General features: G+C 51.0%; 2 protein-coding genes across 9 annotated transcripts in view; one reads left to right on the forward strand and one right to left on the reverse strand.

The window, feature by feature from the left end:
• UBN1 (ubinuclein 1) overlaps nucleotides 1-17,354 on the forward strand; it is a 29,899-nt gene extending 12,545 nt beyond the window's left edge. For 2 of the 8 annotated variants that reach the window (XM_058035325.1, XM_058035326.1), the window contains 9 exons: nucleotides 1,683-1,812; nucleotides 3,081-3,199; nucleotides 3,651-3,773; nucleotides 4,542-4,685; nucleotides 7,428-7,478; nucleotides 8,539-8,581; nucleotides 8,879-10,102; nucleotides 11,462-11,714; nucleotides 12,000-13,558. In XM_058035325.1, coding sequence (XP_057891308.1) covers nucleotides 1,683-1,812; nucleotides 3,081-3,199; nucleotides 3,651-3,773; nucleotides 4,542-4,685; nucleotides 7,428-7,478; nucleotides 8,539-8,581; nucleotides 8,879-10,102; nucleotides 11,462-11,714; nucleotides 12,000-12,214 — 2,302 coding nt within the window. In that variant the 3' untranslated portion in view covers nucleotides 12,215-13,558. Of the gene's footprint in view, nucleotides 1-1,682; nucleotides 1,813-3,080; nucleotides 3,200-3,650; nucleotides 3,774-4,541; nucleotides 4,686-7,427; nucleotides 7,479-8,538; nucleotides 8,582-8,878; nucleotides 10,103-11,461; nucleotides 11,715-11,999 lie in introns of all 8 variants that reach the window. The other 6 variants (XM_058035327.1, XM_058035330.1, XM_058035332.1 and 3 more) reach the window with 6 other exon arrangements.
• Nucleotides 17,355-18,017: 663 nt separating this feature from the next.
• Nucleotides 18,018-22,150, reverse strand: part of PPL (periplakin) — a 31,126-nt gene continuing 26,993 nt past the window's right edge. Inside the window, exon 22 of the mRNA XM_058035746.1 lies at nucleotides 18,018-21,573. Coding sequence (XP_057891729.1) covers nucleotides 18,889-21,573 — 2,685 coding nt within the window. The 3' untranslated portion in view covers nucleotides 18,018-18,888. The remainder of the gene's footprint in view (nucleotides 21,574-22,150) is intronic.

Raw genomic sequence — 22,150 nt, forward strand, 5'->3', positions numbered from 1 at the left:
ATTCCAGTGCTGGCTGCACAAACAGTCCTTGCCTGGTGGTGAACTGATCACTTCAGCCTCACTCAGAGGAGATTTAGACAGATTTGTACAATTTTGCTGCACAATTTGGAACAGGGGAACCCCAGACATGAATATAGATTGAGAGAAGAATTTGGGCTGTTAGAGAGATGCCCCAAGGGCTGGAGCCCCTCTGCTCTGGAGCCAGGCTGGCAGAGCTGGGGGTGCTCCCCTGGAGAGGAGAAGCTCCAGGGACACCTCAGAGCCCCTGCCAGGGCCTGAAGGGGCTCCAGGAGAGCTGGAGAGGGACTGGGGACAAGGGATGGAGGGACAGGACACAGGGAATGGCTCCCAGTGCCAGAGGGCAGGGATGGATGGGATATTGGGAATTGGGAATTGTTCCCTGTGAGGGTGGGCAGGCCCTGGCACAGGGTGCCCAGAGCAGCTGTGGCTGCCCCTGGATCCCTGGCAGTGCCCAAGGCCAGGCTGGGCAGGGCTGGGAGCAGCCTGGGACAGTGGGAGGTGTCCCTGGACATGGCAGGGAAGGAACAAGATGAACTTTAAGGTTCCTTCCAACTCAAAGCATTCTGTGACTTTAATAATGGTGATGATGAATCACTTGATATTTTTTACACTTTCTGATACTGAGAGATGGCTTAAAAAGCCAGGCTCCTAATTTCTGTTTGATTGTGCAATAGGTTTGGGTTTGGCACATGCTGTCTCTCTCATCTGCTCACTTGGAAGTTGAAACCCAAGGGATAAAGTTTGATTTTGTGTTGTCCTGAATTCCACTGCCACAGCACCTGATACAACCAGTGTGCACTTCCCATTTTATTGCCTGATCCTCCTGCCTGCAGGTGCCAGGGGGAGCAGATGAGACTGCAGACTGCCACCTGTTCCTTCTCCAGCAGATTCAAAGCACAGCTTGGGATAAAATCTGTTGATTCTAGAATCCAGAGAACTTTGATGCAGTTTACCTTGTCCTTCATCCCTCTGTCCCTGTTGGGGGATGATGAAAAGGAAAGCCTTATAAATATGATTGTCTGGCAAAAGGTTTTGAGAATATGGAAACTATAAGTGAGATTGAAATGAAAGCAAGCTTTGAGATACCTCAGTTACTGAACAACTGGAAAACATTGGCATGGCCAGCTGAAGGTGATCCCCTTTTGATGGAACAACACCCTCTGCTTGCAGACAGGCCCAAGGGTCAGAGCAGACCCTGCCAGCTTGGCAGAAGGGGCCCAAAGAGGAGTTTATAGGGTTTAAAATGTAACACAGTATGGAAATGTAATGATTCTTATAGGCTGTATGGAAATGCTGTAGGATTTGTATCTTGTACTAGATTGGTTAGTGAGAATTAGAATATTCAACACAGAAGAAGATTTATTGTATTGCAATGGGAACCTTGCTCTCTTACCCTCTTGCTCTCTCACCCTCTCATCCTCTCTGCCCCTCTCTTCTCTCAGCCTGCTCTGAGCTGTGTTTGGCAGCTCCCAGCAGGGCCCTGCCCCCAGGCCCTTTGCAATAAACCCCAAGTTCCTGACCTGGCGCAGAGATCTCTGTCTCTGTCCCCACCGTCCTACCCCTGACACTCCTACATGTCCCTGCCTCCCAGTCCCCTCAGGGTGGCCCTGGTGGCTCAGGGCTGGCTGGCAGTCCTGCTGAGGCTGTGTTTTTGTCCCCAGCATCGAGCTGCAGACGCGGGAGCTCAGCAGCCAGGTGCGCTCGGGGGTCTACGCCCACCTGGCCACCTTCTTCCCCTGCAGCAAGGACACGCTGCTGAAGAGAGCCCGCAGGCTCTACCTCTACGAGCAGGTCAGGAGGTGCCACCAGGCCTGGGGGGTGGTGGCCCTGCTGGGGGGTGGTGGCCTTGCTGGGCACAGTGTGGCTGTTGCTGTCCCCAAACCCTGTGTCTTCCATGGAGCACCAGCCCAGCGCAGTGGCTGGGTGGCTGGGTGGGGGCTGGAGCTGGCTGGAGTTTGGTGTCCCAGCCATGGGAACATTTTGGGGTGTTCTGTGTGGCAGCAGCTCTCTGGCCACAGAGAGAAACACACAGCTCACACAGCTTTCCTTTTGGAGTCTCTGTGGCTGAGATGACCCCGAGGTGTTGGAAAGTCTCTTTTTCCCAGCCCAGAGATCGAAGGGAGAGTCAGGATTCTTCAGCTCTGGTTTTCAAGGTTTATTCTCTGTTATCTATTATTCTATCTAACATTCTTTTATTTGTTATCTATCTATTTATTTGTTATTCTATTTATTTATTATCTATCTAACATTCTTTCTCTGACCTGCTGAGATCTGTCTGGCAGGTCAGTCCATGGCACACTGACCACCCTCAGGACAGTGTTACCTTTCTATACTAAAAACTACCTGTACTTTATTTATAATAATGTTCAAATACCCATCACCTATGTTAGACAGTGTGTTTCTACTCTAAACCAATCCAAAAGTGCCATCATCACCCAGAAGATGGAGGCTAAGAAGAAGAAAGAAGAAGGGCAAGGCACACCCAAATTCCTCTGGCTTGGCTTCTGAACCCCCATTCTAAAAACCTCAACATTTTACTTTTTCACCCTCTGACAAAGTAACTGTCATTCTACTTAAACTTTTGTGGCTTGTAAACCTTCACATAAAGTTGGTAATTTTCTCCATGGGTTAAAATCAAAGCCACAGGTGTCTTTGGCTTCATGCTAAGGTCTCTGAGCCCCCTCCCAGGGGCTCGAGCCATCCAGGGCAGCCAGAGGGATGTCCTGGGTTCTGACACTTTCCCAGGCATCGTTCTGGGAAAAATCTGTGAGAAGATCAGAGAAAAAAAATGAGAAACAATTCTTAACTTGCTGCACCTGGTATTGTGAACATGTGGAATGTGTAACACAGATTTGTTTACCAAAGGATGATTTGTTACTTAACTAATGGCGACAGTGTTTTAATTAAAGAACTAATCAATTCCTCCTGTAGTGAACTAAGGTACAAAAGTACAGGTTTATTAATACAGATTATTGCTCAGGCTTCTGTGAATACAGGGAGTGTGTGTGGGTTACCAGCCAGTCGTGGCTGTTGTGCTGACAGCTCTGTGCCCGCTGCAGGGCGGGCGCCTGAAGGAGCCTCTGCAGAAGCTGAAGGAAGCCATTGGAAGGGCCATGCCAGAGCAGGTGGCCAAGTACCAGGAGGAATGCCAAGCCCATACTCAGGCCAAGTTTGCCAAGTAAGCTCCTCATTTGCTCATTCCCCCCTCTGTGGCTTTTCCCAGCAGGCTCCCTGTGGCCTGGGCTGCTCTCCTGAAGTTTGCCACCTCTTTTTGTTCCGTGGGTTACATTTGTTGATTGGCCTGACTGAGCTGTGTGTGTTCTTTGTGCTGTCTGTGGCCATGCCAGCTACAGCAGCACTGATGGGACAGAGCTTGGCTGAAGGGTTTTGCATGTGCAGACATGTCCTTGGGAACAGTCAGGCTGCATTAGTCCCATCACCTCTGTTACAAAATATTGGGAGATTTCTTAACCTTCAGCCCGTAGCTCAGCTTGCACCCTAAGCCAGAGATTGCTGATACTGAGACCTCCAGTGCTGTTCAGAGATACTTAATCTACTTAATACTGCAGATTAACTATCTGCTTGTACCTGCAGGATGATCACTTCCAACTTTTCTGTCTCCATTTTAGGATGCTGGAAGAGGAAAAAGACAAAGAGCAGCGAGTTTGTTCTGATGATGATGAGGATGAAGAAAAGGGAGGGAAGCGTGTCGCGGGCCCGCGGAAGAAATTCCAGTGGAATGATGAAATCAGGTTTGAATAACTCAGATATTAAGCAAATTCATGACCTGTCTTACTCTTTGCAGTTGGCAGTGAAGCATTTTGGAGTCTGTGTTTTGTTTACAAAGCACCTGTAGGAGCAGTCAGCGTGGAGGTTCGTGGTCTTGGTTGTGGAAGCCATTTCTGCATTTATTGCATCTCACCCTGAAGCTGATTTCAGGCCCAGGCTAACCCTGAGAGCCTCTGTGCAGAGTCCAAAAGAGAGTCAGATCTTTGGGAGCAGAAGGGATTCAGCTGAATTGCTGGCATCCTACAGCCCAGACTTTGACATGCCCAGGTTCTGGTTCTGGAAGCAGCTGAAGCTGTTGGGTTCTGCTGCCCCTGGAGTTGGGGCTGACAGAAAAGGGAGTGCTGAGAACAGGGGAGAGTGACAAAGGGTAAAAGGAAAATCAGTCCTGCTGTCTTTTTCTTCTTATTCTGGAACAGATTTGTGCTGCTGATCCATGTAGGACACAGCCAGCTGTGCTTCCTTGCAGAGAGGTTCAGTTCTGTGCTTGTTACTGGTGCCTGTGGCTCTGGCACTGGTTTGCTGCCTCAGCTGGTTCAGGAGTTCACACTGGGAAGGGATAACAAGACTTTTCTCCCTGTGCACACACAGACTGTGCTTTTCCCTTCTCCTTTCCTAAGGAGGCAGTGCAGGGTTGTGTCTTGGTGATTTTATCCAGCCTGGATAAAGAGAATGATCTCCAAGTGGGAAAGGTCAATCTGCATAACTGTATGTGAAATCTTCCTGTTCCTCAGGGAGCTGCTTTGCCACTTGGTGAAGATTAAATTGGATGGTTATGACCTTGACAAGAATAAGGCTCAGTCTCTAGAGGATTATGTGAAGACCTTCCTAGAAGGAGAGGTGAAGCCCCTTTGGCCAAAAGGCTGGATGCAGGCCAGGTGAGCAAGAACCAAGGGATTCCTTGTCCCAAGGGACCTGGGAAGGTCATTAGTCCTACCCTTGCTCAGGGAATGGTTGGCTTCAGAGTTAGATCAGAGTGCTCAAGGCTTTGGCATGTGGAATTTTGGAAATTCCCAAGGATGGAGATTACCACAGCATCTCTGGGCTCCTGTTCTGGTACTTGATCACTCTTCATGAGATCTTTTCTCCTTATTTCCTGTAAGAATTCCCCTTGCTGCACTGAACTGAATATTCCCTGCTTTTATTTTTTACTGTGCACCTTTGAGAAAGGTCTGGCTCCATCCTGTTCCTGTCTCCACCACTCTTTAGGTAGTGGCAGTCTGCCATTAGACTCCTCCTGGGGCTTCTCTTTTTCCAGGCTGAGCAAACCCAGTTCCCTCCACCTCTCCTTGACTGTCCTGTGTTGCTGTTCCTTGGGATGTTTCCAGTTTGTTGGCATCTCTCTTGGATTGTGGGGACCCTGAAGCTGGATCTGTGTCCAGATATGTCCTCCCAGGTGCTGATCAGGGGAGGGTTTGCCCTCAGCAGGACACCTCTGCAGCAGTGCTTCCCTTCCCTTGCCCCCAGGAGCCCCAGGCCTTTTCCTGCAGGGCTCTGCCCAGGGCTGTTCCATGCCAGTTGCAGGACTTGGTGCTGGATCTCCCTGAGCTTCACAAGGTTTGTGTAGGTCCCTTTCTCCAGCCTGGGAAGGGCCCTGTGGATGGCAGCCCTGCCTTCTCCCCTGCCTCTGTCCCTTTTCACCTCCCAAATGCCTGAGTGCAGCCAGGACTGGGCAGCCTTGGTGCCATGGTGGTGTCACACAGGTGCCACTGGCACTGAACTGGCTCTGAACTCAGGCCCATGGGCCAGTCTCTGCTTTCTTGGCTCTGTATCACAAAAGATCCACTTGTAATCACAAAGGATACATTTTCCGGACACTTTGGGAAGTCTTCTCTGGAGTATTCCCAAAAGAAGGGTTTTAGGGGCTTACTGGAGTCAGTAGAATCTGGTGTGGTTTCTGCACCCTCGCTGCTGTTTCCTGCTCTTTCCCACTCTCCATCATCCCTGCCCTGAGCTGGCAGTGGCAGAGAGCCACACAAATGGCACAGTCCCTCTGCTGGGGCTGTCACCACCTTCTGGCCTGCTTTGTTTTGCTCAGTACTTTCAAAGCAAGGACAACTCTGCAGTCTTACTTTGGAATCTTTAAGGTTCCTTCCAACCCAAGCTGTTCCATGATCTGTCTCTTTGCATTTCACCAGCTGGGCAGTGCTGACTTCTCTGCTGAGTTCTCTGCTGAGTTTGCTTTCTGGGTGTTGGAGGGTGAAGGAAGATGTAGGTAGCAGCTCCTGAGAGCAGTAAGAATGAGTGACATCAGAGATGCACTTGGAGAAGTCCCTGAGGGCTGTTTGGTGCATGTGCACAGGAAGCTCAGTGCTCAGCATGGTTGTGGTGTGGTGGTGCAGGAGCTGAAAGGTGGCATGAGGAGGTGGGAGAAGATTCCTGCTTAGTTAATGAAGATATACCCAGCCTGAGGGTCTCAGCTTGCCAAGATTTAAAAACTTTTCTTGTAATTAAAATCTTCAAGTTTGATGGTGAAACCGTTCTTGGGCATTCAGGTGTTCACAAAGCCTCAGTGTAGGAGGCACTTCCAGTGGAATTAAGTACAGTAAGTAATACCTCAGTAAAAGTGGATTTCCTGGTTGCTTTCCAATGGCTGAAGGACAATGGTTTCTCCTGCTGGGACTTGGAGTTGGACTTGATCTTTCTGGGTCCCATCCAACTCAAGATATTCTCTGACTTGGTGGTTTAAAGACAGAAGGTAGAGTGACAGCCATGGGGAGGGATTGGTGGCTCTAGGAAAACTGTAACAATTCCATGGATAAGTCAGCTTGATTCGCTGTCATCATGGTCTCAGAAGTTCATCTGTGAGAGGAACTTGAAGGTAGAGCAGCAATTTCATGGATGAGTTAGAGAGGCCCTGCCATGAGTCTGTTTCCTCCATGAGCACTAAGAGATGATTAGCAAAATGTTAGGTTAACATAAGCTTGCTTTTTAAGAGAAAAATAAAACAAAAGTCTGTTAATACCAGCCAGGAATCGCATTCCATGTGCCAGGAATCCCATTCCATGTGCCAGTACTGAAGGAATGTTTGTTGCTCCTCCCTGCCATGTAGGAGGGCAGCTGAGTGGCAGCTGGTTTGGGTCAGAGGGTGTTTGGGGGAGACTCTGCTTTACCCTCAGTAGTGCAGGCTTTGGATGAAGCTTAGTCTATGGCTGTGCTCAGTCAGTCCTTCCAGCAAGGGTTGTGGTGTACAGAGTCACCTCAGCTCCAGGCTGGGGACACAGGCAGCACAAACCCTTCTCTCCTTCATTGCTGGCTGAGAGGCACGGAAAGGGAACTTTCTCCCTGGAGGCTGAAGAGCTCTTGGATGATCTCTGGCAGCAGGAAGGCCCTGAGTGATGATCCTGCCCCTCCAGTTGGCTTTTTAAGCTGGCTGAGCTCTTTCCTTAGGCATTGTCCAACCACTGCCACGATGGCCTTTGCAGTGCCTACAAGCAAAGAGAACTGTGTGGGGCAGCTCAGGATGATCCTCCTGGCAAAGGGCTGAATATTGGTTTGCTCTCTGTGGTTTCAGTCTCACCAAGTCCCCTGCTGTGCTGTGCAGCTCTGTCTCCAGTGATCCCAGCTGCTCTACTGGGTCTTGCTGGATATCACTTCTCATTGCTCTCTTCCCTTCTTAGGACACTGTTTAAGGAGAGCAGGCGTGTGCACGGACACCTCACATCAGTCCTGTGAGTATCACAGCCTTCCTCTGGAGTGACAACTGCTCATCTCCATCCCTGGGGCCTGGGGGATCCTGCAGGAGCACCTGAGCTTGCTTGGCTCCCCCCTCATAGATCAGTGCTGCTTCCTTTGGGGAGGTCTAGGGACAGCAGCTGTTTGTGTGTGACATCTCCCAACACTTCCCTCAGGTGCTTTAGCCTTCAGCAAGCTCAACAATAACAGCTTTAAAGCCAGGTTAGCTCTGGTTCTACAGCCTGGAGTGAGGGCTCTGTGCTGGGCCTGGGAGGCTCAGGGAGGTCAGGTGGAGTGTGATTTCTGCAGCCTGTTCTGTTGGTACTTGCTGGGTTCTGCATTCCCTCTCTCTTGCTGCCTGGTTCAAGGAGGGGCACCGTGAGCTCACACTGGTGGAGGTGGGTGCAGCAGGCTCACCAAGAGCCATCAGAATCCACCTGGGCAAGGGCTTTAATCCAAAGGGTCTCATGGCTCTTGCTGGTGGTCGATAACAGATGAGGATGTGGATTTAGGCTGGTGTCAGTTGGCAGGCTGTCCTGTTCTTGGCACTGGTGAGTGAGGGGAAGTGGAATAGGGTGTGGAGTCATCCTTCCCCCAGCCACACACCCAGCAGCTCAGGGGTGTCTTGTACCAGGGATTGCATCTGACCAAATCTATTCTCTGGGAGTTTGGCAGATGCTTTTGCATCTTTTGCTTCTTCTGGGAAGCCAAAAGAAGGATGTAACTTCTGCAGAACAGTCTCTGTGCCAGTTTCTCTCTGGGCCTTGCTGTAGGAGGGCAGCAGTGGGGTCCTGCAGCTGGTGCAGATGTGCGTGTGGGTGTTTCACTGCTCTGCTGCCATTCCAAGGCTCTGCTCCACTCCCTGGTGGGAGCTGGGGCTTCCAAGAGCAGCAACCAAATGTCATGTGCTTTTGAATCCTAGCAACCTGAGATGCTGCCTCTGTTCCCTGCAAAGACTCAGTGGATCATCACCAGCAGGGCCCAGGAGTGCTCCCTGGCTGGCTCCTTCCCTGGGGCAGTCACTCAGCCATGTTTCTCTTGTCTTGCTCCAAACAGGGCGAAGAAGAAAGTCATAGCTCCTACCAAGGTGAAAGTGAAGGTGAGTTCTGTTTTCTGATTCTCATGGTTGGTGTGTGCCAAATGGCAAGTGACTGCCACCCTGAACCCTGTGTCTGAGCTTTGTATCAGCTCCTGTGAAATGGCTCTGCTCTGCTTGGAAAAATCAACTGGAGCAGCAGCTAAAATTGATGGCAGTGGCAGCTGGGAGGGAAGTGGGAGCTCATGGGCACAGAATATGCGTGTCCTGCCTTTTATCCCCAGATTGTGAACCTTCCTTCCCTTTTCAGCAGTAAACCCTATCTCTCTTCTGACTGTGCCTTCTCCTGTGATGTTCCAGGACTCTTCCTGCAAGCCAGACAAGAAGCTGTCGGTGTCTGTCCCTTCCCTGCACTCGAGCAGCACCTTGGCCATGTCCTCAGAGCCCCAGGGAGGAGCCCTGGGCATCAGTGCCCAAACCAGGGAGCTCTTGTCCCTTGGGACAGCCCAGGCTGCCAGCAGCACTGCTGCTCCTGCCACCTTCAAGGATGATTCCTTGGATGAGGACTTGATTCACAACCCCACCTCCTCCCTGGAAGCCGTGTCCAAGGAACTGGCTGTGCTCAACAGCAGGGCAGCAGGGAGCCCTGACTTTACTCTTCCTGCAGCTCCAAAAGCTCCACCAGAGAAGATCCCAGCTCTTGCATCCTCAGAGGAGAAGAGGACATTTCCAAAGCCGAACCCTTCCCTTTCATCATCCTCTGGTTCCCTCCAGTCTCCTCTAAACTTCCTAGCTGAGCAGGCCCTGGCGTTGGGCCAGTCTTCTCAAGACAAGAAGACAGAGAACTCTAATTACAAAGAACATTCCTGCCAAGCCTCCCCTAGCAAAATCCTTCCTGATGCCCACCAGGCCAAACAGAAGCACCACAGCCTGGTCAGGCCAGGCCACGGGCCGCCGGCCTCGGCGCCGGTGCCGGGCGCTCAGGTGAAGGTGTTCCACCCTGGTGCTCAGCTCCAGAAACCCTTCACCTCCCCAGCTCCCTTTGTCAAACTGCAGAATCCCAAATCCTCCACCCCCCTGCCCCAGCGCTCCCTCCTCCAGCAGGTCAAGTCATCAACCAAAGCTCAGAGCTTCCATTCCTCCGCGTCCCCGGGCAGCACCCAGAACTCCAGCAGCTCCCACAAGAGCCAAGGCTTGTCCTCCTCCTCTCTCAGCTACACCGGGAAGCACTCGAGCGGCTCCGGCTCTTCAGGACAATCTTACAAATCCCCTTTTGTCGCTGGCTCCCTCTCCAAGCACGGGGCTTCTTCCAGCAGCTCCTCTGGAGCTCCTGCCAACCAGGGCGGCTCCTCTGGGACTTTGCTCGCCGGTGTTGCGGCCCCGTCCCCGGGCTCGGCCTCGGGCCGCCCGGCCTCGGGCTCCTCGGTGAAGAAACCTCCCGTGGCCCAGAAGCTGACCCTGGTGGCACCTCCTGGGGGCTCCAACGGGGATTCCAGCGGGGGCACCCAGGGCGTGGCCAAGCTGCTGACCTCGTCCCTAAAGCCAGCTGTGGTCAGCAGCACCGCAGCCTCTACCTCTGTGCCGGTAAGGGGGCCCTGCTGTGCTGGCAGGCACTGCTGCCCTGAAGGGGGCACTTCAGAAGCTAAATCTGGAATGACTCTCTGGATTTCAGCTGCTTTAGACTAGAAAGTTGTGGCCTTTGCCCTGGGCTTGCCCTCCAGAATTCCAGCTTTCACTTTCAGCCTAAACAACCACTGAGCTGAATAAATACTATGCTGCCTTCCAAAGGGCAGTTACTGCCCAGGCTGTGTCATGGTCCTGCCCTGGCCCTGTGAGTTATGGGGACAGTAGGGCTCCCATTTGGATTAAGAGAAAGTGCAGTAAGGTAATTTATCACAAGAGATAAAATTCATTGCATAAACTAAAAGTATAATGATGAATGCATTATTAATTAGATCTACAAACTTAGCCTTCTTTAAATTATTCCAAGTAAATGACTTGTATTATTGCCATTTTTGTCATAACCAGTATAAATAACCTGTGGTTATAGAACCATGGAATCATTCAGGTTGGAAAAGCCCTCTAAGGTCATGAGTCCAACCACTCCCCCAGCACTGCCAAGGCCACCTCTGAGCCATGTCCCCAGTGCCACATCCCCATGGCTTTTAAATCCTCCCAGATGTGGTGACTCCACCCCTTCCCTGGGCAGCTGTGCCAGTGCCTGACCACCCCTTCCATGGACAAATTTTCCCAATATTTGTTGGGATAGAACATTTCAGGAAGGACCTCTGGGTTGTCAGTACAGACTTGTGTTACTACAATATTTTATTACTTAATTGTATAAGGGGGTTCATTTTTATCTATAGCAAAAAAGTAATAGTTCCTAATGTTGTATTCATTTGTTGTTGGCTGCTCATGCCTGCCTTCCTGTGTGCCCCATGGAAAGAGCTGGGAAATACAAGGAGTGTGTTTAAATGGAAAGCATGAACTGCTCAGCTGATACAGCTTGTCTGTTCCTGAGCTAGAGAGCTGGCAGCAGTCCCCAGTGGTGCCTGTCTCCATGAACGAGGTGCTGAATAACCTCCTGGGGTGCCTTGGGTGTCAGACCTCAGTGCCTGGAGTTGTCAGCAGTGTGTGCTGCCATGAGTGAGTGGGAAGCAAACCCTGGAACTCACGGGCAGTGTGGAAACTTTTCCTCTGCCTAATGGAGGCACAATTCCCAGCAAGGGAGTCATGGAGGCAAATCCAGTGTGGCCACATTCAGAAGAGCTGGCTTGCCAATGTCCATCTGCAGATGGCCTCAAGTGCTGGCATCTCTTGCTGGGAGGGTGCTTTTTCCAAGGGGGAATTCTTGAGCATTCCATGTTTTGCAGATCTGTAAGTCTGAATGATGCTGTACCTTGATTCTCCCTCTCCTGACTGACCTTTTCCATTGCTTTGCAGAAAGGAACTAGTGGAGCTGTGCTGCTAACAAGCTCTTCCTCCTTAAGTGTACTGGCTCCATCCTACAAGTCCAACAACCCAAAGCTGCCAGCTGCCCTGAGCTCCACCCCGTTAGGTATTATCTCTCCTATTCATTCTTTCCCTCTCCATGTCATCTCCTTCAGTTCCGACTCCTCCCCCAAAGCAGGAGTTTCCAAGGATGCAATAGTTACAGGACCTGCTCCAGGAACTTTCCACCACGGCCTCGGGCACAGTGAGTATCCTGCTGGTCACCTGTGTGTCACCTGTGCTGTCACCTAGACCACCAGTGCTCTGCTGGGCTGCCCCATTGCACACCAGCCCATCTCTCTGGCTGTTGCTTCGTGCTGTGCTCCCTGCTTTTGTATCTCCAGCAGTTTGGAGAACATCCCTAGAGCTCACCCAGAAGTGCCAATAACTGGAACCCGACCTCTGCTAACTGCTGCAGCTCGTCTGCTCATTCTGTCTTGGATGTGTATTTGTTCCTTTTTCCCTGTCCTCTCTTTGTTTTTCTCTCTAGGTCTTCTGGCTGGTTTGCACTCCAGCCCCCACCACGCAGCGCCACTCCCACACTCTGCCCTGGCCACTCACTTACCACAGAGTTTGCCAGGTAACTTCTCAGATGTGTTTGTCCTTCTGCCTCGTGAGTCTCCCTCTATCTCAGCAGATCCAGGGCTGCAGCCAAAGGGGTTTCCATGTTTTCCAGCTCGGTGCTTGTCTCTAATGCCTCTCTGAGGTACACAGTGAGGGGCTGGGGGAAACCTGCTCTGGTGGAAGGTGGTGGAACAGGATGGGCTTTAGGGTCCCTTCCAACCCAAACCATTCCATGGTAAGGAAGAAATTCTTCCTTGTGAGGGTAGGCAGGCCCTGGCACAGGGTGCCCAGAGCAGCTGTGGCTGCCCCTGGATCCCTGGCAGTGCCCAAGGCCAGGTTGGACAGGGCTTGGAGCAGCCTGGGACAGTGGAAGGTGTCCCTGCCCATGGCAGGGGGTGGAATAAGATGGGCTTTAAGGTCCCTTCCAATCAAACCATCCTGGGATTCTGTGGTTTCTGGAATGAGTCCTCAGTGCTTACAGCAAGTGTTGGTTCCTGCAGATACTCTGAATTATCCTGCCAGGATGAAAGCTGTGCCTGGAATGAATATTCCAGCTCTGGGGAGTTTTGTTCCTGGTGGCCTACATAAAATGTGTCAGACCAGACTGTCTTGTGTCTGTGACTGAGTTAATTGCCAGCATCTCCTTCACAACAAGCTTGTAGTGTAAATGCAGATTGCTCCTCTTGCTGCTCACAACGTGAGGATTTGGCAGTTAAGCCTGTTCCTGCCCCAGTTTGATGCCTGCAGAAGTGATGCATAAAACAGGAGTTTTACAAAGGAGAGAAGTAAGGAAAATTGAAATTCAGCGCCAGCAGATCATTCGTACCTGCTCCAGGGAGCTGCTTAGTCCCCTGATAATTCCCATTTCTGCTTTCTTAGACATGTTCTTTAGCTCTTTGGTGCAGTTCAGTGCCATTATCTTAGTACCTACTCCTGCTGGGATGGTCTTCCTGGGCTAAGTGAGCCTGATTTAGGGGTGCTAGCCTGGCCCTGTGGTGTGTGCATGGATAACCATGTAGCCTCCTGGAGCAGGCATGGAATAAAAGCCCTTGAGTGCTGAGCACGGTGCTTGTTGGCTGGAGAAGGAAGAGTGTGTTGTGCACTCAGGAAGATGCAAAGAGTTGGTTTGGTTTGCTTCCTCTGATTAAGTTTGATGTGGGTTGTGCCATGCTGGTGTGGTAGAGATGAAGAAGGTCCTGGCAGTGATCACTGGTGGGACAGAACCTTCCTTCCTGTTTGTAAATCACACTTCTGGAATGAGATCAGAGATAGCACATGGCTTGTGGAGTTTATTCCATGTCACTGAGGAGCAGCTCTTTGTCCCTTTAGTTCAAGGAGTTCAGAGTGATCACTGTTGTTCAGAGGGCTTATAACAGAAGATTTTTTTGATGAATTCTTCAGCAGGATGCAGGGCCAGAAGACCACTGGGAATAAGTGAAGGAGAATTGACCATGGATCCAGCTCAGCAAGGACCTCCTTTCTCACTTGGTGTTTTCACTTAAAGATAGGGGATGGAGCCTGGTGCTGCCATCTCTTGGATCATTCCCAGTTCTGGTGTTTTGGAGGAGAACACAGCAGATATTTAAGTGACTCCCATAAGCTTAAAATGAATTCCTGTGTTTTGTGGCACCAGCTGTGTTTGGCTGTGCCAACACCTGCCCACAGCTGCATTGCTGTGTCTGAGCACTGGAGCTGCCTGGGAGGTTGCTGCAAGTGCAAGGGAATGTTGATGCCTTAAATAAAAGTGCTTTTATATCCATGTACATCCAAGAGCCTCTGAGCAAAGAGCATCCAGTGCTTGCCTGTGTGTGGTTGGTGCTTCTGTTGCTGGTGGAGGTTCCTTGTGCTGGGAATGTGGAGATGGGATGTGCTGGGCTGAGCTCTTGCATGCAGAGGAGCTGTTCTTGGCCTGGAGGAGAAGCTGCTGCTGCACTGCTGGGTGCCACTGCTGCTTGGCTGCACGTCTCAGTGCTCCCATTTGTCCTTCACAGTCTGAAGTGGTTTTTATTGCTCCTGGAAAACTTTTGCTTCCTTAAACTTCCTTTTTCTCTCTTCAGTGCATTTTCTCTTGTCCTCCACATCCATTCCTTTCTGTTTCATCAGTGGTGAGATTCCTATGGATCCTGTTGCTATCAGTGGGCACCTAAAGCCTTCATTTAAAAAGCACCTAATTAAATAGTTCAAAAAAACAACCAATAAAGCACTTAAAGCCCTACCTAAAAGGGGTTTCTAGGTGAGGGGTTGGCCTCTTCTCCCACACAACCAGTGACAGGACAAGAGGAGATGGGGAAAGTTTAGGTGGGACATCAGGAGGAGTTTCTGTATGGAAATGGTGGTCAGGCATTGTCAGGGGCTGTCCAGGAAGGTTTGGAGTCCCCATCCCTGGAGGTGTCCAAGGAAGGCCTGGACATGGCACTCAGTGCTCTGGGCTGGGGACAGGCTGGGGTTGGGTCACAGGTTGGTCTCCTTGCCCTTTGAGGTCTTTTCCAAACTCAGTGATTCTGTGATTACAACAGCAAAAGTGTTCAACAGGTTCCTTCCAACCACCTTAGGGGCAAGGCAACCCCAGCATGTGTTTTGGGATTCCTGGAGGGGGAGATGTGGCAGGGGGTATTTAGAGAAGGGCCCAGGCTAAGGAGCTCCCTGGCAGCTGGAATTGTGCCTGGGGCTTCTGCTGGGAGCCCACAGGGGACCCTCAGTGCTTCCTTTGTCCCTTCCTCAGAGGCTGCTCCCAGGGCAGAGATGTCTCCAAGCACATCCTCTTCTTCTGCATCCCTTGGTGCTGGGAAGGAGGAGTAGGTCTTTCCAAACTCTGTGCAGAGGCCTGGCTGTCCCAGCTGCCCTTTGGGGGTGCTGAGCCCCTTCCCAGCTGTTTTATTTTCTTTCAGATGCTTCTCAGCTTCACGGCAAAGGGTCCAATGCACAGCAGCGCAAGTTGTGACGCCTGCAAGGAGGGGAGCTCCAGCACCCATAGGATAAAACCCAGAGGAACAGCTCATGGACTTTGGATACCAGCTGTGTCTTTTGATTTCTTTTTTTTTTTCCTATTTCTTTTTTTTTATGACAACTGGAGAGACTGAACTGCAACAAGGAACTCATTGGGGCGTCTGCTCAGAGGCTTTCAGAGCTGAGCCCCACCCCTGGGGCCACCTGGAGCCATGCCCTGATGAGAGGAGCCTTTTGTAGCACTGTTTATTGCTGCTGCCCTTCCTGCATTCCCTGGCACTGGCAGGAGCTGGAACTCACAGGGAGGCTGGGCTGGTCCTGCAGTGGATTCCCACCCTCCTGTGTCTGTAGCTGCCAAGTACCTCCAAGTCCAGTTACCTCCTTGGTCTCCCTGTGGAGGGTATGAAAGGTGCTTCTTTCTTCTGCTTTGGATTTACTTGGATAATTCTAGCACTGCCAGTGCTTTCTTGAAGACATTTGAGGAACTTTCCAATTGTACTATAAAACTGTGCTACACTTCATTGGAGGATTTAATATTTCCTGTGTGGTGAATGTGAGGAACCACCTGATGTTCCCCTCTGGAGGAGAAGGAAGACTCTCTAGAGACTAAAGACATTTTTAGATGCAGTCATCGACTTTTAGAATTCTACTTCTTTTGAGTTTTTGGATTTTTTTCCCTCCAAAGGGATGCTTTTTTCCTGCTCAGTTTTATCCTCATTGCCATCGAATGCATTGGATTGAATGGGACACCTCTTAGCATGTCACATGGATGGGAAGACATAATTCCAGTGCCTTTTATGGTGGAGCAAGAATGGACTAGTGACACACATTTCAGCCCTATTTTGTGTGCTCCTCAACCCTTTTTTAATCATTCTGTATTTAAAATGTATTCTGGTTTATTTAATAGAGCTTTTTATGGTTGCACATCAGAAGAAAAAAAAAAAAAAAAGCTGCACTGTCTGGACTTGAGTGGTGACCTGGTGACTGAGCACAGTCCCAAATCCAGCAGGAGCACCAGTTCCCATCCCAGTCTGTGCAGGCGGGTCCCAGGCCCTCCCCTAAAGCCATTCTTTCCTAGGGTTGTGAGTTAGGATCAATTTGGTGGGCAGAGGGAATGAGTGAGATGAGCCAAGGTCACGACCTGTCCAATGAATTCCAGAGAAAAACACCTCAGTGGTGCCTGCACCAGGATCATGTGCACAGCAAGCTGCAGGAACAGGGACCATCTACAGTCTGGGGGTGTCTTCTCTTGTTCATTTTTTAACTTCAGAGCTAAATACTCCCCCTGTGCACCCCCTTTCAGGCTAAGGGCAGGCTGAGGCTCCACCTGAGCTTTCTGAGGTTTGGTTTCCTGCTCTGCCCAGTCTGTCTTCTCTCAGGCCCCCCCAGCCACGTCCCAGTTGTGCAGGGGTAGTGCTGATCCATGTAGAATTTACTGGTATTCCAAGGAAAGGCTTGCAGCTTCCTCCTTGAGCTTTGGGGAAGGATGCTGAGCCCAGGATGCCAGCAAATGTCTGCTTTAGTTTCCTCTGGTTTTTGTTAAGATCTGAGAATGACTGTTTGCAATTTGAGCTGATACATAACTGCCCGAGATCAGTGAGTTGATTGTATTTCAAATTAATGGACACAGCTCAGATTTCAAGTCTGTTTACAGAAAATACCTAGGTTGTAGCAGAAGAGCCAAAGACAGAACTGGTGTGGGTCAAAGGAAGCACAGCAATTCTTGTTGGACTCTGAGCAGTGGATGTCGTGTGGTTCCTGTTGAAGGCCTCATCCTGAGGGGTGCTTGGCACCTTCCCCTTCCCCTGGGAGCTGAAAGCTTGGGACTCCTGGCAGGACAGGGGCTCTCAGTGAGTGACCTGAGGTACTGGTTCTTCTCCCTCTCTTTGCTTTCACTTGAATGCTTCTGCTGGGAAGCCCCCGTGTGCAGAATCCCTCCTTCTAGGAATTTAGCGAAGCCTCTTGCCTCAGGGAAACGTTTATGTGGTGGAAATTCTGTGGGATATTTTTTCTTTACATAATGAGTGAGTGAGTGGTGTGGAGCAGAGTGGCAGCAAGGCAGGCCCACGCAGAGCAGCTGATGGGGAGCCAGGCTGGCACCTCTGCCTTGGGGAGGCAACTTGCAGCGCTTCCAGGATGGAATGGGGAGGGATAGGCTCCCATGGCACTTACCTGGGGATGGCAGTTCCTTTTGGCTGTAAGAGCTGCAGTTTACTATTCTATTTTTTTTTTATGTGTGTGTTGGCACTGTCTTGCTGAAGATGGTGGGGGTGGTATGAAAAAAATGTTAATCTTGTACAGAACAACTCAATAAATTGTTTCAAACTTTCCAAAACGCTTTTTTTCCCCATCTCCTTACTTCTAGTTCCCTTTGTTCCCAAGAATTTCTGTTGCAGCTTGGATGCTCATCTGTGTCTCGAGTGAGTAATGAATTATTGACTGTTCTAAAGCCTCCTATGTGGTGAGTGAATGGCAGCTGTGTTACAGCTGTTGCAGGGGTAGGAATGTTTCTTCTCATTCCCTCTGTTCCTAATGGTTGAAGTTGGCCTCTGCTGGAAAGGACATGTGGGGCTCAGACCCTGCAGGGCCAGTGAGATCCTCCCTGATGCCTTCAGTCACAAAGGTAAAATAGTGGAGTTAATCCCCAGAGCCAAGAGGGTTAAGCAGGGAATGCTTATGATGCTTTTGTGGACATCAGAGCTCCCCAGGGTGTGGGTATTAGCTGAAATTGGGGCAAAAGGAAGTGAATGGGTTCTCAAAGGTACCATCCCATTGAAATCCACTGTTCTCCTGCAGTCAGTCCCATTCTTTAGTGCACTTCACTCCCATCTAATGCTGCTCATTAGTCCCAGCTTCAATGCTGCTCCAGCAATTTCCCCTTGGAAAAGAGCCAACAGCTAAAATGAGTATCTCAGTGTTTTAATTCTGACTCCTTAATGGCACCTTCTTGTACACCCAAAGATCAGGATGCTGCCATAATTAATGAAAACCAAACACCTTCTGATTGGAACCACTGCATTTTTATTTTGTACTATAAATAGAATTCCCCTCTATTCCCCATTCCCTTACACAAATAAATGAAACATGTAGCTGCATGTAACTCCATCCAGGAAAACACCAGCACTAACAGCTTTTAACCACGAGTGAAGGAGCTGCCTGTGGGAGGCCCTCTGCATTGGATTCCCTTGCATGCTGTGCACAACCCCTTGTGTCTGGTGGTTCTGCCATCTCTTCATGTCCTTTTCCTTGACCTCTGGGGTGATGTGAATGCTCCTCCTGGATCAGTGGCTGGTGCCATCAAAGTACACCTTCATTCTTCCCCAGCAGCACAGGCACAGAGGTGAACAAATGGTGGTGTTGAGTCTTGGCGTGGTGATTCTGGGCTGAAACCTTGGTTTCCACAGAGCTGGTTTTCTCAGAGGATGAGCCCATCATTGAGTCAGTTGTCCACAGTGGGACTATCTGGCTTATCACCATGCAGCTGATGTAACCAGCTCCTGCTGGTCACCTCAAAGTCACCTGGACCTTCAGTCTCTCTCCTGACACGGCTTCGTGCACGACTATGTGAGTAGGAGTTGAGGAAACTGCAGGTTCTACTGAGTCTTTTGGACTTGAGGCACTTCACTGTCCTAAGGCTTTCTCTTATTTTCTGGTAGGCAGGGAGGAAGAGGGGTTTCAGGAGGTTGGCAGATGTTTTCCACTACGGGTGGTGTTTCTGCAGTGTGTGACAACAAGCGGAGCGGCTGCGTAGCATGGCCGGGGCAGAGGCTGTAGCGGTTTGGAAGAGGCGAAGGAGGGCGAGGCTTTGCAGTGATCTGGGTGTCTGCAAGGTGCTGCAGCTCTCACTGGCTGCTCTTGAAGTGAAGTTTCTAGAGTGGAGCGAGCGCTGTGTAGTTGCTTCCGGACACCAAGACTGCCAGCTCCTGGATGGACATCTCCTTGTTGAGGTAACTGTCGTACTGGGCCGCCGTGAGCCTCCCGCTCTTCAGGGCGTCCTCGATGGAGAACTCCCTGCCAGACTTCCTGTCCAGGATCACAGACGATTCCCCGTTGGGACCCTTTATTGAGATCTCCTCCCAGTCACATTCCTGGCTCTTCAGTTTGACAAACAGGCTCCATTCAATGAGGCCAAACACGTGAGCTTCCTCTGGAGACATCTCTTTCCCGGTGTCGGGGTCAATGACCACGATGGAGCGCCTGAGGTGGTTCTCTCGTTGCTCCCTCTTGATAGCCACTGTCTTCAGGCGATTCTGAAGTTGCTCAATCTCTGCATCTTTTTCTCTGGACAACTGCTTCAGATCCTCTAACTCTCTTTCCAAAGCTTGGAACCTGGAGTCCAGGTTTATTCCACTGTCCACGTGGGTCATGTTTCTCAGATCCTGAGCTTCTGTTGCGGTGAGTTCAATCTCTGACTGCAGTCTCCTTGTTTCCATCAGTAGGTTCTGTTTCTCGAGGTGGAGCTTGTGGTTTTCCTCCCTTAACAAGTCTAGTTCCTTTGATGACTTGGAGTTGTTGAATTCCACCTCGGACAGCCTGGTTTCCAGGCGGTTGATATCTGCATCCAGCTCCCTCTTGCGCCTACTTTCTTCCTCCAGGTTGCTCTTCAGCTTTTGAATCTCATACTCCGTGTCTCCTTTGTCCACTTGGACACTCTCTGAAAAGACCACTTTCTCCTTGACCTCCATCTTCTCCAAAGAAAGGAGCTTCTTTCTGAGGGCTTCTAGCTCGGTTTGCAGGACTTGCCTGCGGTGCTTCTCTTCTTCTAACTCCAGCTTGAGGAGGGAGTGCTCCTTCTCCTGCTGGGGATCTTGCTGAAGGATCACTTTCTGTTTCACAGTCACTCGTTCTGTCGTTTCTCGTTCCTGTTCTTCCAGCTCGTTCAGCCGGATCCTGAGCCTCTGCACCTCCAGCTCGGCCTCCCTGCGGGCCTGTCTCTCCTTCTCCAGCTCCTCCAGCTGCCGCTCCAGCTCGGAGCGTCTCCTCTGCAGCCTGCGCAGCTCCTCACGGAGCCCGTCGATCTGCTTCAGTTCGCTCTCGATGCTCTGCGAGAAGGAGTTCACCTCGGCTTTCAAGGCAGGATCCTGCTCATACTTCACTACTTCCTGCTGGACCACCTTCTCCTTCACCTGGGAAAGTTCTTCCTCCTTCAGTCTTACTTTTTCTTCTTGGAGAAGCCGTTCCCTCTCCAGGTCAATGTGCTTCATTTGTTCGTCTGCCAGCTGCACTCGCAGCGACTCTACCTCCTCTCTAGTCTTGGGGTCTTCCCGAAACTGGAGGATTTCTTGAACAACTTCCTTCATTTGCACTTGGGGTTTGGTGTCTTTCAAAGCTTGTATCTCTTGTTTCAGCTGGTAGATCTCCAGGTCAGCTCTTTCGATAGCTCTGGTCCTCTCTATGATTTCCTCCCGGAGTCGCTGTAGCTCCTTTTCAGTTTCTGGATCATTCTTGTACTTAATGACCTCCTTAATTACTTCTTTGACCTCTACCAGAGGCCCTCTGTTCTTCAGAGCAGCCAGCTCGTTCTGGCAGCTCTTCAGCTGTTCATCCCCACCACGGTACCTCCTCTCCTGCTCTACCAGCTCCAGGCGAAGGTTGGCAACTTCATTCTCAGCCTTGGGGTCTGGGCGCACAATCTCACGCACCTTCTCCTGCACAACCACCTTGGAGTTCTCCTCCTCCAGCAGCTGGATCTTCCTGAGCAGCTCAGCCTTTTCCCGCTCGTTGGAACGGCCCTTGGACTTCTCATCTTCATACTGGCGCCGGAGCTCGTTCACCTCCCTCTCAATGGCCAAATCCTTCTCCACCTTCAGCACCTCCTTGACGGTGATTTTGCCCTCGGCGATGGCCCGTTCCTTCTCCAGACGCTTGAGCTTTTCCTGGAGGAAGCTGAGCTCTTCCTCGTGCTTCTGCCGAAGGGCGCTCTCCCTCTCCTTGGTCTCCTGCAACATCCGGAATTCCATCTCCAGCTGGGGATCATTCTGCAGCTTCAGCACCTCCTTCTCCGTCACCTTCTCCTGCTCTTTGTTCTTCTCGCTGGACAGCACAGCAATTTGCTGGCGTAAGAGGATGACTTCACTCTCCCTGGTTCCTTCCTGCCTCCTGAGCTCTTCCAGTTCCTCTTTGAGCTTCAGGATTTCAGCAGCTTGGGCCTTATCTTGTTCAATCCTCAGCACCTCTTTCACTATGTACTCCTGCCCTCCTTCCCTCTTCTCGTGCTCCAGGACTCGCAGCCGGATTTTCAGAGCCTCCAGCTCGTCCTGGAGCGCCTGGTTCTTGCGCTGTTCCTCTGCCAGGTTTTGCTGCAGTCTGTGGAAACTCTCCTCCAGCTGGGGGTCAGGCACCTTCTTCACCAGTTCTTTCTTCACCACAGTTTCTTGGGGCTTCTGGTTTTGCAGGTGGACAATGTTGTTCTGAATGGCTTCAATCTCTGCCTCAAGCTGCTGCCGACGCTGAGTCTCATCCTCAAGCTCTTTCTTCAACTTCCAGACTTCTTCCACAGGCCTTACAGACTTTCTGGTCTGGGCAAAGTCTTGTGTCACCTGAATATCTGGCTGCTGTTGTTGGCAAAAGGATCAAAAAAAATTAGTGCAAAAAATCCAGTTAGTCACACTTTTGGTGCTTATCATCACAGAATCATGGAATCATTTAGGTTGGAAAGAAACTCCATCAAGTCCAACCTGTGACCAGTCCCGACCTTGCCACCCAGCCCAGAGCATGGAGTGTCATGTGCAGTCCTTGGACACCTCCAAGAATGGTGGAACACATCCACCACTCCCTGGTCAGCCCTTTCCAAGGCCTGACCACCCTTTCAGTGAAGAATTTCTCCTGATGTTTAACCTGACCTTCCCCTGGCACTCGAGGCCGTTTCCTCTCCTCCTGTCCCCGTTCCCTGGGAGCACAGCCCGACCCCCCCAGCTGTCCCCTCCTGTCAGGAGCTGTGCAGAGCCACAAGGTCCCCCCTGAGCCTCCTTTGCTCCAGGCTGAGCCCCTTCCCAGCTCCCTCAGCCCCTCCTGGTGCTCCAGCCCCTTCCCAGCTCTGTTCCCTTCCCTGGACACATTCCAGTGATCCCATGTCCTTCTTTTCATGAGGGGCCCAGAAATGGACACAGGACTCCAGGTACCTCAGCAAGG

The sequence above is a fragment of the Melospiza georgiana genome, chromosome 16, assembly GCF_028018845.1.
Source record: "Melospiza georgiana isolate bMelGeo1 chromosome 16, bMelGeo1.pri, whole genome shotgun sequence".
NCBI lineage: Eukaryota > Metazoa > Chordata > Aves > Passeriformes > Passerellidae > Melospiza > Melospiza georgiana.